This window comes from Pseudophryne corroboree, chromosome 1 (genome assembly GCF_028390025.1).
Source record: "Pseudophryne corroboree isolate aPseCor3 chromosome 1, aPseCor3.hap2, whole genome shotgun sequence".
In the NCBI taxonomy this organism is placed as follows: domain Eukaryota; kingdom Metazoa; phylum Chordata; class Amphibia; order Anura; family Myobatrachidae; genus Pseudophryne; species Pseudophryne corroboree.
The window spans coordinates 1,073,157,259-1,073,170,886 of record NC_086444.1 but is presented as its reverse complement, the minus strand read 5'-3'; the positions used below and the strand labels follow the sequence as shown (position 1 = coordinate 1,073,170,886).

General features: G+C 41.0%; 1 protein-coding gene across 2 annotated transcripts in view; it reads right to left on the bottom strand.

The window, feature by feature from the left end:
- GABRA2 (gamma-aminobutyric acid type A receptor subunit alpha2) overlaps positions 1-13,628 on the bottom strand; it is a 263,278-nt gene that overhangs the window by 90,113 nt on the left and 159,537 nt on the right. For both annotated transcript variants that reach the window (XM_063920978.1, XM_063920979.1), the window contains exons 7-8: positions 9,709-9,852; positions 4,919-5,071 (exon numbers count right to left, since the gene is read on the bottom strand). In XM_063920978.1, coding sequence (XP_063777048.1) covers positions 4,919-5,071; positions 9,709-9,852 — 297 coding nt within the window. The remainder of the gene's footprint in view (positions 1-4,918; positions 5,072-9,708; positions 9,853-13,628) is intronic.

Genomic DNA, 13,628 nt, shown 5'->3' with positions numbered 1-13,628 from the left:
TACTGTTTAAGATGGTAAAACATAAGGCAGAGTAATATAGTTACCCTTTACAGGTTTTATATATATATTCTCTGACTGGTAGGTTGGTATCGCCGTGTCAGATTCCAAGGGCCGTTTTTGCTGGATAGCGGTGTTATATATTCTCCACCTGGTAGGTTGGTAAGCCTGTGATACATTACTAGGGCAGTTTCTGCTCAATAGCGGTGTTATATGTATAACTGCTATCGAGCAGAAACAGCCCTTGGAATCTGACATGGCCATACCAACCTACCAGGCGGAGAAAATATATATAACCCGCAGCTGTATTTGCACTGAATTTCAGATTGCGCCATCCTGAGATGGCGAATCTGAACTCTATGGAGAAGCGGAAAAATGAGCTTTCTGTAACTTTACGAATCACACTCACCATACTAAAGTGCAGCTGGAGTATGCTGGAACTTTTCGTGCTTCCATGAATCGCTTATGGGGAAGCGATCCTGACACAGAGCTGGGGCAATGCTGGAGAAATCTGAGATTACTCCCTGGATATCCCTTCTGTGGAGGAGGGAAGCAGTGAAAAGCCCTGTTATCACTGATAAAGGGCTTTTCACTGCGTCATGAATAGACCACATAATTACAAACCTATCCGTTTGATAGATAGACAGTGTCTAGTTAGACAGTCAATAGATAGACACCATATATTAGACAGACATTAGGTTGACAGGGTCAAAAGATCGACAGGGTCAAAAGGTCGACATGGAAAAGGTCGACAGGTCAAAAGGTCGACATGGTCAAAAGGTCGGCATGAACATTGTCGACATAAAAAAGATAGACAAATTTTTTTTTTTAAATGTAACATGTTTTTGGATTATTTCATACTTTCTCTATCCATGTCGGCATAGAGTTGGTTATAAACCTTGTGGCGAGCGCAGCGAGCCACCGTGCCCGAAGCGTGGCGAGCAAAGCGAGCCCCGCGAGGGTATGCCTTTCTACAATTGGGGGTCCCAGATGACAAAACTATCCACACAAACCACAAAAATGCAAAAAACATGGTGTCTACCTTTTTCACGTCGACCATTTTCATGTCGACCTTTTGACCCTGTCGACCTTTTGACCTGTCGACCTTCTGACTTGTCGACCTTTTCCATGTCGACCTCTTGACCCTGTTGACCTTTTGACCCTGTCGACCTAATGTCCATCTAACATATGGTGTCTATCTATTGACTGTCTAACTAGACACTATCTATCTTTCATACCGGAACCAATTACAAATGCCTCTTATTGTGATGTCGCCCATTTCATCTCACCGGTGATGTCATCTCCTAAGCCTTGACAAGGCAGACAAGCAAAACGCTCATCAACGTTCGCTGCTGTCTTGTCCTTTTCTCGCACACTCGATTGATAGATATGTTGCAGTGTAATGTGTGTGATCTCTGATTAGTGTATTCCCTGGTATGGAGGATTGTACAGACATCAATAAGGAAGTGATCTGTTTTCTAGCACTCGGAGGCACTGATTCAGATTCTAAGCACTGTGAGTTATGCTGACTCGGACTGAGCGGATCACCCACTTGGGGACTGATACAGCAGTGCTCACTGTTTATATTGGTACTCGCAGGCACTAATTGAGCTTATAAGCACTGCTATTTATAATAGCACAGGGGAGAATCAAACTGAGCGGATCACCCGTATGGGGACTGCTAAAAAAGCGCCCACTTACTAATTATATGCAGAGTGCTATGAAAAATAAACATCCATATTTTGACATATAAATTATGTGTGGTTCAAATGCTGTTATCAAATATATGTAACTTCTCACATCTACAGTATAACTAATGATTATCCTTGGGATCAGACACATTTTACAGAGAACTTTTTGAATACATATGGTTCTTTTACTGAATAAAAACTTATTAAATACTGTCATTCAATACTGCTATAAACAAACAGCTGTTATAATATTGTTAATTTGAATACTGTACTGCCAATTAAGAAGTTGTTACATACTGATGCTCAAATGCAACAATGTTACTTGCTACTAGTAATTACATCTAGAGAATCTGGGTTCCTTTTAATCTCACACTATAGACTACACACAGAATAACTATACAGTATATCAATGAGATATTTGAGGACAAGGCACAGGCTCTTTTACAATACAAAATCTTTTGTTTCATTACAATTCTTATATCAGTGGTTCTCAAACTCTGTCCTCAGGACCCCACACAGTGCATGTTTTGCAGGTAACCCAGCAAGTGCACAGGTGTATTAATTACTCACTGACACATTTGAAAAGGACCACAGGTGGAGCTAATTATTTCACTTGCGATTCTGTGAGGAGACCTGCAAAACATGCAATGTGTGGGGTCCTGAGGACCGAGTTTGAGAACCTCTGCTTATATTCTATATTTGAAGCTTTCTGTTATTTAAGTCAATAGTCTTAAAATGTATTTTAATTTACATTATAATTGTTTTTGCTTAAGAAATTAACTCGGGATGAAGGCTACATATATTCCTTCCTTTTAATGCATATCTAATAATTTTCATATTGTATTGTATATACAATAGTACACTGCACCCATATATACAGTACTGTAGCCTTTATTTCACCCTTTGCTCTTTTGATAAATTCTATAAATTATTTGTTTCCCACATGTCAATGTTCTCACCAAAATGACTGTAATTACAAATGTCTCTTATTGTGATGTCATCCATTTCATCTCATCTCAGTAATGTTACTCACAACTGTGTTATCTGTTATGGAGTCATCAGTTATGTAGTCGGTGCTGCTCATTGTGATGGACGGTCTAGCGACATTGATGTTAGTATTGTGATGTCACCTTTTCCACAATATCAGACCACTCCAACGGGTTGGGTTTGTGTGGTCACCATACCAAAGAGGGGATCCTGGCTGTGAGATGGACGGTGCGAGAATGAGGGGGGGGGGGGGGTCAGCACAACGAAGCCCCTTGTGGGCTCACTGTGCTCTCCACAGGTTATTTTTCTACTCTATGAGTGTCATGAACACCATGAGTGGGAATAGACCGTTGGTCAGGGATCCTGGCGTCGTTATTGTGACCGGCGGTCGGGTCACACAGCCGCATCCCACTCTAACAGCAACCCTGGCCCAAACACCGGAGAAGTGGCACTGGGCAGTTGTCCATACATAAAACAGGGGACAACGGACATGTTCTTTTATTATTGTAAAAGGTTGTGTAAAAGTAGAATTTACCTTCATCTGAGATGAATGATTGGAAAATAGAGTGCGGTCTAACATGTCATTTTCTAACTGTCAGTCATAAGAAGTCATTTCACCATGTACACAGCCTTTGTAGTATCTGTGGAGAATATATCACATTTTCTTTTGAATGTTTCAGCTGTAAAAATGCAAATGGGCCCCCACTGCTTCACAGGGAAAGGCATTTTCACCAAAGTAGGGTTGGTCAGGCTGTGAAATGCTCTACACAGGGAGGCGGTAATGGCAAATTAGCCAAATTGATTTTAAAATAGATTACATACTTTTATTACTTGGTATAGTAACTATTACTAACAAATTACACAGCTGGGGCGATTGATCCATGGAATTAAGTATATTGACATTTATTGAGTAACTAAGTTTTTTCCCCTTCTCTGAAGGTGAATAGCAGCTGTTTCCTTGGAGTTTTGTTTACCTTTCTCTCAATCAATAAAATGTATAAAAGGCAGAACCTTATTGAGTCTGTATCTTTCTTTAACCTATGTAATACTGTAGTATACTGATTTCAATAACTTTGTGGTTATTATAGAATAGTTGGACTTTATCCCCTAAGACATGAACAATGATATCACTGAGGCATGCACAATTACATCACTGAAGCAAGAACAGTGACATCACTGAGACATGAACACTGACATCACTGAGACATGAACACTGACATCACTGAGACATGAACACTGACATCACTGAAGAAACACCTGTGGTATTATTAAGGTATGCATAGTGACATCAGTGATGCATAGTCATAAGACTGGGGTGTCTATGTACTAAACTTTGGAGATAGATAAAGTGGAGAGAGAGACACTACCAACCAATCAATCAGCTCCTATCTGCCAGGTTACCGCCAGTGTTTGAAAAATGACAGTTATGAGCTGATTGGTTGGCGGTTTATTTCTCTGTGCTTTATCAAGGCTTAGTTCATCTGTCCCTTTAGCTCTGTCCATTTTATCTCTCTCCAAGTCTTAGTACACAGGCCATTAAGACATTAACAGTGATGTTACTTTGACAGCAAGAATTACATCACTGATGCATGAATACATTAGTGACATTACTGAGACATGAACAATGACATAACTGAGTATAGAACCATGGTATCACTGAGACATGAACAGTGACATCACTGAGACAAGAACTGTGGTATTACTAAGATATGTACAGTGACATCACTGAGTATAGAACCATGGTATCACTGAGACATGAACAGTGACATCACTGAGACAAGAACTGTGACATCACTGAGACAAGAACTGTGGTATTACTAAGATATGTACAGTGACATCACTGATGCATGAATATTGACATCACTAAGATATAAACACCTCTGTTACTAATTACTAGAAAATTGATAGTCTGAATATTGATCACACCAACAAAATGTCAGCCTTGGCGGTGAGGCCACACGTACATTTATTTTATATACCAGTAAGACCGTCAGGGACACACATTTTAAGGAATAAATATGCACAACTTAGCACACTTCTTGCACTTTTTTTAGCCATTTGCAACAACTGGGCGACACAAATCCATGTCTCTCACATAATGATTACTTTGGATATCTTTTATATGCAAACACTCCAGCCTATGTGATAACAAGGCACATACCAGTGTTCTTTAAAATCACTTTATCTGTTTCATAAAAATCTTCCAAGCTTACACAAAGCCATAAACTACAATTTGTACTCACCAAACACTGTCCTTGCAGGAACAGATTCCCTGTTCAGCCAAAATGACACCTGAGACAAAATGACTGTCATGATGCAGGGAAGGTAGGTCTGAATCACAAAATAACCAATTTTTCGCTTCAGATGAAAATGTGTTGTCATAACTGTGTACTCTCCTGACAGACAGAAACATTCCAAGTGAGAATTTTGTTCACAGTACCTACAATTCATAGCACATATTGGTATACAACAGTCGACTGTCATACAAATAGAAATGAGACCACAGAAAATATATTTTACTTATAACTATTACATTACATAATTACAGCTATTAACGCTGTGGATATACTGTGATACAAAAAACATAAGGAAACTACAGTTACTGAATAATAAATTCGATGATAACAAATAACATTGGGTGGTTTATTTACTAAGTGCCGGTTCTAAAACCCACCGCTTCTGATCGTGTCCATGCCTGAAATTTAAAAGGGCAATGCTTTTACTGCCCCTGTTTTGCCAGTAAAAGCATTACCCTTTTAAATTTCGGGCATTATCATATTTAGAAATGCCGTGTTTTAGTACATTGAAACTTAGTAAATAAACCTCAGAGAGAGTCAGAAACATAAATTTAGAACATGCCAAGTGCAGGCACTGAAATTAACAAATGACTCATTTTCTGTGTTGGATGCAGTGTGAGAGGTAATAACGATAGTACAAAATAGAAACAAAATATGATCTGCCTGGGTGAAACCTAACAGGGTTACGTAACAATATATGGTGCCTCTGTTACACTATTAGCTTTGTACTATTTTTGTACAAAAACATACATAGGGCAGGATGTAATGCCACCCAAGTTTGGCAGCTGTGTAGGATGCCGGCCGCACTCGGATGTTTTCCTAAAGGGGCAATCCCTTACAAGGCAAAACCATGCCTTGTAAGTGATTGCCCCTTTAAAGAAACGCCTGAGTTCGTCCGGCAACCCGCAATGCCACCAAATTTGGGCATCATTACATCCGGCCTACAGAGTCTAATTCAGATTACATGGTGTATGTAAAATTGCAAAAGTAAGATTATTGCTGAGCGGTAAGACGAATACTGTTAGATGTAGAAGTAAAAGTGTATAACGTATTTTTATCTGTGTCTTATTACAGTACAATGGATTCAGTTGCTGCGGTTTGGGTGAATGTATGTGTACTGTAGATTACAAATGAGTGGATAACACAGATGCAGAGATGGAAGTAAAGGAAAACATTGGGAGGTATTGTATTACCACATGGTGATGTGTGGAGTGTCACAACCAACAATGCTAGCCCTACAGCTAAACACATCACATAAATACCATTTTGGACAATTTGTTTACAATAACTTCACATACACTATATGCTGAATTCTTTAACATACACTAACCATTAATATTATCTTTTTTCGAAATAATAAAAAAAATGTTCTGAACAAATTTAAAATGTTATGCTATAATTGGTAATACTGGGTCAAATACCAGTGTGCTTCTCTCACCAATATCAATTTAACCTTTCACTGGTTGGGTTTGATTGATGATGAATGTGAGAACACCCTTGCAGAGGATCCCAGTTATTGCTGGGATTCCCAGCGGAGCTGCAGCATAGTAAATTACTGTTGTATGATAGTCTGTATTACTGTGATAAGCACATCTCACAGGCTCATCGTGCTCTATAGATTTCTCAATGCCGTATCCAAGTCCAACTTCTACTCTTTAAGTAATATCCCATTCAAGTAAATATATTTTCCAATTTATCTCCTAAAATAGAGAACTTCTTGGTTTAGCCACCCTATTTATGGAATTTTTATTATGTCCCTCTTTCGTGTTCGTGTGTTTTTTTTTTTTTACATTGCTCCTTATGACACCTTAAATGCAGTTTTTAGAATGAGTTTCCAGCATTGACGAGTAGGTAGAGTAAACCTTTTATTGATCCTTAATTCACAATAGTACATACAGACTTAAAATACATATATTGTAGGTACAGGTTGAGTATCCCATATACAAAATGCTTGGGACCAGAAGTATTTTGGATATGGGATTTTTCCGTATTTTGTAATAATTGCATTCCGTAACGAGATATCATGGTGATGAGACCAAAGTCTAAGCACAGAATGCATTTATGTTTCATATACACCTTATACACACAGGCTGAAGGTCATTTTAGGAAATATTTTTAATAACAATGTATATTAAACACAGTTTGTGTACATTGAGCCATCAGAAAAGAAAGGCTTCACTATCGCCAGTGATCGCGTACAGCAAAAAAAATTGTGGGTCCCAGGGACCCTTCACTTTAGAAAATTGGGGTCCTACGCTGCTATTTCTGGGTCATATCACATATTATGGGATGTGAGGGCAGGCAGTACTGGGGGTTTTAAGGGGGTAAGGGTAGAAAGAAGTTTGGGCAGTACTAGGGGAAAGGAGGGGGATAGGGATAGGCAATACGATCTCTACTGTGATATTACACTGGGTGTATACATATTATGATACTGGGTGTATATTATACACAGCATTATGTATATGCAGCATATGCTCCGACACTCCGTTAAACATAAAAACTGTGTGGGGTGCCCCCACAAACTATATTCATAGCATATCCAAAACAGTGCGGCACTTACGGCTATAGATAGACGACAATTGACAATTGGTAATGGATATCAAGTGACTGAAACATTGATAATTGATGAAGATGTAATTATTCGTATTAGCAGGGAGTGCCTCACTCTGTTGGATATGCTATATTATACAGGTTGAGTATCCCATATCCAAATATTCCGAAATACGGAATATTCCGAAATACAGACTTTTTTGAGTGAGAGTGAGATAGTGAAACCTTTGTTTTTTGATGGCTCAATGTACACAAACTTTGTTTAATACACAGAATTATTAAAAATATTGTATTAAATGACCTTCAGGCTGTGTGTATAAGGTATATATGAAACATAAATAAATTGTGTGAATGTAGACACACTTTGTTTAATGCACAAAGTTATAAAAAATATTGGTTGAAATGACCTTCAGGCTGTGTGTATAAGGTGTATATGTAACATAAATGCATTCTGTGCTTAGATTTAGGTCCCATCACCATGATATCTGATTATGGTATGCAGTTATTCCAAAATACGGAAAAATCCCATATCCAAAATACCTCTGGTCCCAAGCATTTTGGATAAGGGAGACTCAACCTGTATATGTCTATTTTACACATCCCCTGTTTAATGTCTCTACAAAGATCCTGGGCAGGGCAATCACGTATATATATATAAAACATAATAATAATAATAATAATAATAATAAATTAAACAGGAGATGTGTATATAGAGTACAGCCTCTGAGGTAGGGGCCTTCTTCCCTGTATGATCTTATGTACTTGAGGCACCTCTCCGAGAGCCTCTCCAGAGTTATGCCCTCTGTCAGTTCCTCCAGCCACTCGGCCCTCGCGTGGTGACGGGCCCTACATGGCAGACATGGCGCCAGAGCACAAGCCCCGTGAAGACCTTATCCTTCGGCATGAAAGCGCTGTGTGCACGGAGGAAGCTACCGTCACACAGCATAGTGCCAGGGCCCGTGGTTGCCTGCAGCTTGTTCACGTAGTCTCTTCTTGATGGCTAGAACGGCGCTGGCAGGCCAGTAGGAGGAGGCATTCTCGGAACATGCAGGTGGTGATTGTCTAGGGGGCCGGTAGGAGGGAGCACTTTCGGGAGGCGCCGGCAGTGATTGGATAAGCAGACGGGCAATGAGCAGCTTCCTGCAGGATGCGCTGTGAGTCAGTCTTGTTTGCGCCTCAGCCAATACCATTTCAGTATTGGCTGAGCTGGCGCACACAAGACTCTGACTCACAGCGCGATCTGTAGGACCCGCTCATTTTTTAAAAGTGTCCCCCCCCGCTGTCTGTAGTGCAGAAAAACTCGCTATAGCGGGTATTTTACGAGCACTGATCTCAGTCTAACTCCAAAAATTCCGGGTTTCAGAATATTCCATATTTCGGAATATTTGGATATGGGATATTCAACCTGTACCTTTATTTTACGCAACAACACTTTTGCAATACAGTAAGTGCTGCCAGTTCTACCCTTACACCACCACACAGGAGAATGGAAAGTCATCCTCCTAGCTTAAATTGCAAATTCTGCAAAGTGTAGATTTATAAATACAATGTTAAAAAGAATACTGCAGGTTGTATTTCTAGAACTTTGTGCTTAAACGTAATAAAGTTAATTTGAATAATTATCATTAACGTGAGTTTGTTATGAGCAATACTTGGGTTACTTATAATAATATTTTAATGTGTGAATAATTGGTTTGTGGAGGTACAGCATGGTAACTGTGCTCTACATTCAGTGTACTGTATTTTTTTTCTGACAAGCTTTAGTCTAGTACTGTAGGTGTTCTGACAGCACAAACAGTCAGTCCTGATAAATCCCATTACAGCATATCTGATTACAGTGCAAAGGGGGTAATTCCAAGTTGATCGCAGCAGGATTTTTTTTAGCAGTTGGGCAAAACCATGTGCACTGCAGGGTAGGCAGATTTAACATGTGCAGAGAGAGTTAGATTTGGGTGTGGTGTGTTCAATCTGCAATCTAATTTGCAGTGTAAAAATAAAGCAGCCAGTATTTACCCTGCACAGAAACAAAATAACCCACCCAAATCTAACTCTCTCTGCACATGTTATATCTGCCTCCCCTGCAGTGCACATGGTTTTGCCCAACTGCTAAAAAAAATCCTGCTGCAATCAGCTTGGAATTACCCCCAAAGTACAATTGTATTGCTCTACAAGACTTGCATACTAACCTGTGCTTGACTTAATGGTTTCTTTCCCAACTAAGTGTCCTAAAAGCACATACTGATTTAATCTTGACCCATCTGGTGCCACCACGACTGACTCTGTGGCATTACGTGTCCATACATAAGTCACTTCTGAGGTTGTGTATGCATCTATACAAGAATAGATAAATACATATTTATTTTACAACATTGAAAGCTTTTATTTTTGTTACTTACAATTGCAGATTATATAAATACTTAAGACAGCGGTGGAAGCATTTGTACAAGTAAACTTAGGAGAAGAAAATATTACTCAGGTACAACCAACAGGCATATTTTGTGGATATTTGTTTAATCCTGCACAGGTGAGTTAATCTATTTTGCTGAGTTGGTAATTAACCCACTTGTTACCTCATCCAGATATTCTGAAAACATGACCTGCTAGGGATATCTGAGGGTTGAGGTTCAGAATCACTGTCCCTGGTTCCTATTTTGCAACCTGCACCTGATCAATAGTTTTCTCAGGAGTGAATCCTCCCATAATAGGTTTTGGTAATTAAATGATATAGATTGAACTAGAGTCACCATATTATCCCTTTTACCTGGGACGCTCATAGATTATAGGATTGGGAGGAGAAGTAAGAAGAAACTATATAGTTGACGCACTAGAGAGGATTAATTAATTAATTAATTAATCAATCATACCTTTTGCTGGATCAAATATTGGTGATCTCTGAATAGATATAAGAATCTTATGAGTGATTTATATAAAACACACACAGGACACACTTTTTAAATTTCTTTATTCACTTTCCTATCTTATAGGTTTCACATACATGTTAGTTTGTTTGATTTTAACTCTTATGTTTCACTGTAGTCTGGGTCTATGAAATTATATATTTTAATGCATACTTAATAAAGGTTACATTTTATGATTAATTAATCCTCTCTAGTGCGTCAACTATACAGTTTCCTCTTACTTCTCCTCCCAATCCTATTGCATATATACTGTAATTGACAGCACCCCCTCCTCTTATTGAGCATTATTTAAGATAAGTTAAAAGGGGTTCCGTATAGTGACTGTATGGTGATGATTCACATACACTCACACTATCAGAAAAATATATAGTGAGTGTGCAGATACCCAACCCTTGTACGCTCATAGATTACACAGGTTCTGTGGCTGGCTGACTTCAAGCCTACATTTCAGCTGGTTTTAATCAGCCACAGAACCTGTCTAATCCATGAGTGTCCCAGGTAAAAGGGATAATTTGGTCACTCTAATTGAACCATATGTGCCTAGTCTCCCGGAAGGTGTTTCAGACTTCCGATTTTTTTTCCATCCTAGGGAAGTGAGCAGGATTTGGAGATAATGCTGAGAATCACGGGTATGTAGGGAGGGGTGCAGCTAAAATGATGCAAATTGCATAATTTTCACCATGCCCCTGCCAAGAATTGAAGTTCATGGCATCTTGCCGAAACGACGCAGAGACTTAATGGCAGACAGCATGCCCCGTCTGAAGTGTTAAAGTGCATCTCCTCAACCCAAAGGCGGCAAGTTTGAATTGAACTGTAAAGTGCAACAAAATTCCGGTGGCGGACTAAAACACAAGCAAACAGAGGCTCATGATGTGATTCGACTAACCAAAACCAATCAAGAGAAGGGTTATAGCACTCATTCCTGTGCAACATGGTCAACAAATGACTGCAATTCCCATGTGGATGATATCGCCAGACATACTGTAAACAAACTACAGTGACTGTCTACTGTATTACCCCAGCCAGGGAGTTGTAATATAGCCTTCACCTCCTCCATCTACTCTTGGTCATTCTCAAAAAGGCAGCAAAGACACTTGCTTATGCTCCTTTCTGGCATAATCTAGCTCACCTGGGAACAGACCACCTATTTGTTACAAACTTCTCCCAGGTCTGGGTCTACACCACCTCTCACCTTCCTGCTATTGAACATATCATAACTACTCACTTAGCTGTCTCGTAAGCTCCTTAATGAGCTGCTGCCAGCTTGTTCCTATAACTTTTCAGAGTGTGGAGGTTGATCAGGTCAAAATTGGAGGGGAAGAGTATTGGGTGAGGGCTTTATAGAGGAAATTGAGGAGTTTATAACGGGAGGAGAGCCAGAGTACTGCTTGGCAGAGAGGGGATGCAGATGCACAGTGACTAGAAAGACAGTTGAGATGACCCGCAGCATTAAGGATGGATTGGAGTAGAGAATGGTAGGAGTCAAGAGGGACAGCTAAGAGGAAGTTATAAGAGTTCATTTAATTGATGACCAGTGAGTGGATTAGGGTCTTTTTTGTATCCAAGGTAAGAAAAAGTCAAATCCTGGAGATATTATGAAGGTGGAAGCAACAAGGCTTGGAAATGGCATAAATGTGGCGTTTAAAGGAGAGGGTGCAGTTATGGACAACTCCTTGACAGCAGGCTTGTGAAACTGAAGAGGTGGCATTGTCGATAGTGAAAAGGAGGGAGGAGATGGGACTTAGGAGTGTGCATACCTCCCAACTGTCTTGATTTTAGCGGGACAGTCCCGCTATTCAGACACTGTCCCGTTGTTCCTCCCGCGGGTCACAGTGTCCCGTGGGCAGGGGGGTAGTTTGGAGATCCTTTGATCACTCGCTGCTCTGCAAAGCAGCGAGTGATCTCTGAATACATGCTGTGCACATGCGCACAATATCTATTCAGTGCGGGGAGTGAGCCGGGGGCTGCCCAGCTGCTCAGGGAGCGCTGGGTATGCCCCAAAATGACGGAAAATTTGTCCTCGGAGCATGGCCACGCCCACTCTGCCATAGCCATGCCCCTCCCTCCAGAGGCCATGCCCATTTTTCTATTCAATGCGGGGAGTGAGCTGGGGGCTGCTCAGGGAGCGCTGGGTACTCCCCAAACTGACGGAAAATATGTCCTCGGGGCTTGGCCACATCCACTCTGTCGTAACCATGCCCCTCCCACCTGAGACTATGCCCCCTTTTCAGGATGCGCCCGCGACGCCGTGTGAGTGTCCTGACTCACAAGGATTCAAAGTTGGGAGGTATGAGTGTGGGAAGCCAGGGATGGAAAGAAAGGCAGTTGGAAACATATGAGAAGAAAGGTAGCCTCTCCCCCTCTCACCCAGGGCCGGCACCACCACTAGGCAGCTGCATATGGGCGCAGGCCAGTACCTTTGCTGAGCGTCTCCTCTTAACAGGAATATGTTGAGCATTACCGCCGACTGGAGCAGCTACAGCAACTGTAACAATAGCAGCAGCACGCTGCTTACTCTATGTGTGCATAGAGTAATAGAGCTACTGTCGATGGCTTACATTCACAGTGACAGTGCTGCAGGGATGCCGCGGCCGCCCAACTGTTATTAGCCAGCAGCACTGTCAGTGTGAGTGTAACCTATCGCTAGCGGTTCTATTATGCTACAAACATACTGTAGAGTAAGCAGTGTGCTGCCGGCTAGTGTTACAGTCTTCTGCTCCTCTCTGCTCGACATAGTCCCACCCCTCACAATAAGAACAGACTCTTATGACCTTGCCCCGCGCACCCCCCCCCCCCCCCCGTGATTGCATCACGAATATGACAGCCCCCCCTGTCCTACCCTGATCGACACATAGACTTGCTGTCTATACCTGCAAGTGCACAAGGGGTCGTGTCCCTTCTACTGCACCACCAGATACAGCCAGTGGTCGGGTCCCTCCTACTGCACAACCAGACACGGGGCACGATTAAGGACTGGCGCTCTTTGTGTAAGTGAGAGCTTCATTCAATATAAAAAGGGTGGGGGTGAGAGGGGGAAAATACTTAAGGGGTGGGGGATTATTAAATCTTTACAGGGGTTGAGGGTGCATCTTTAAATATATAAAGGCTGGAGCTGATGGGTTGCTGGAAAGGGGAAAGAGAGGATATATATATATATATATATATATATATGTGCCCTGGGCCCCCGA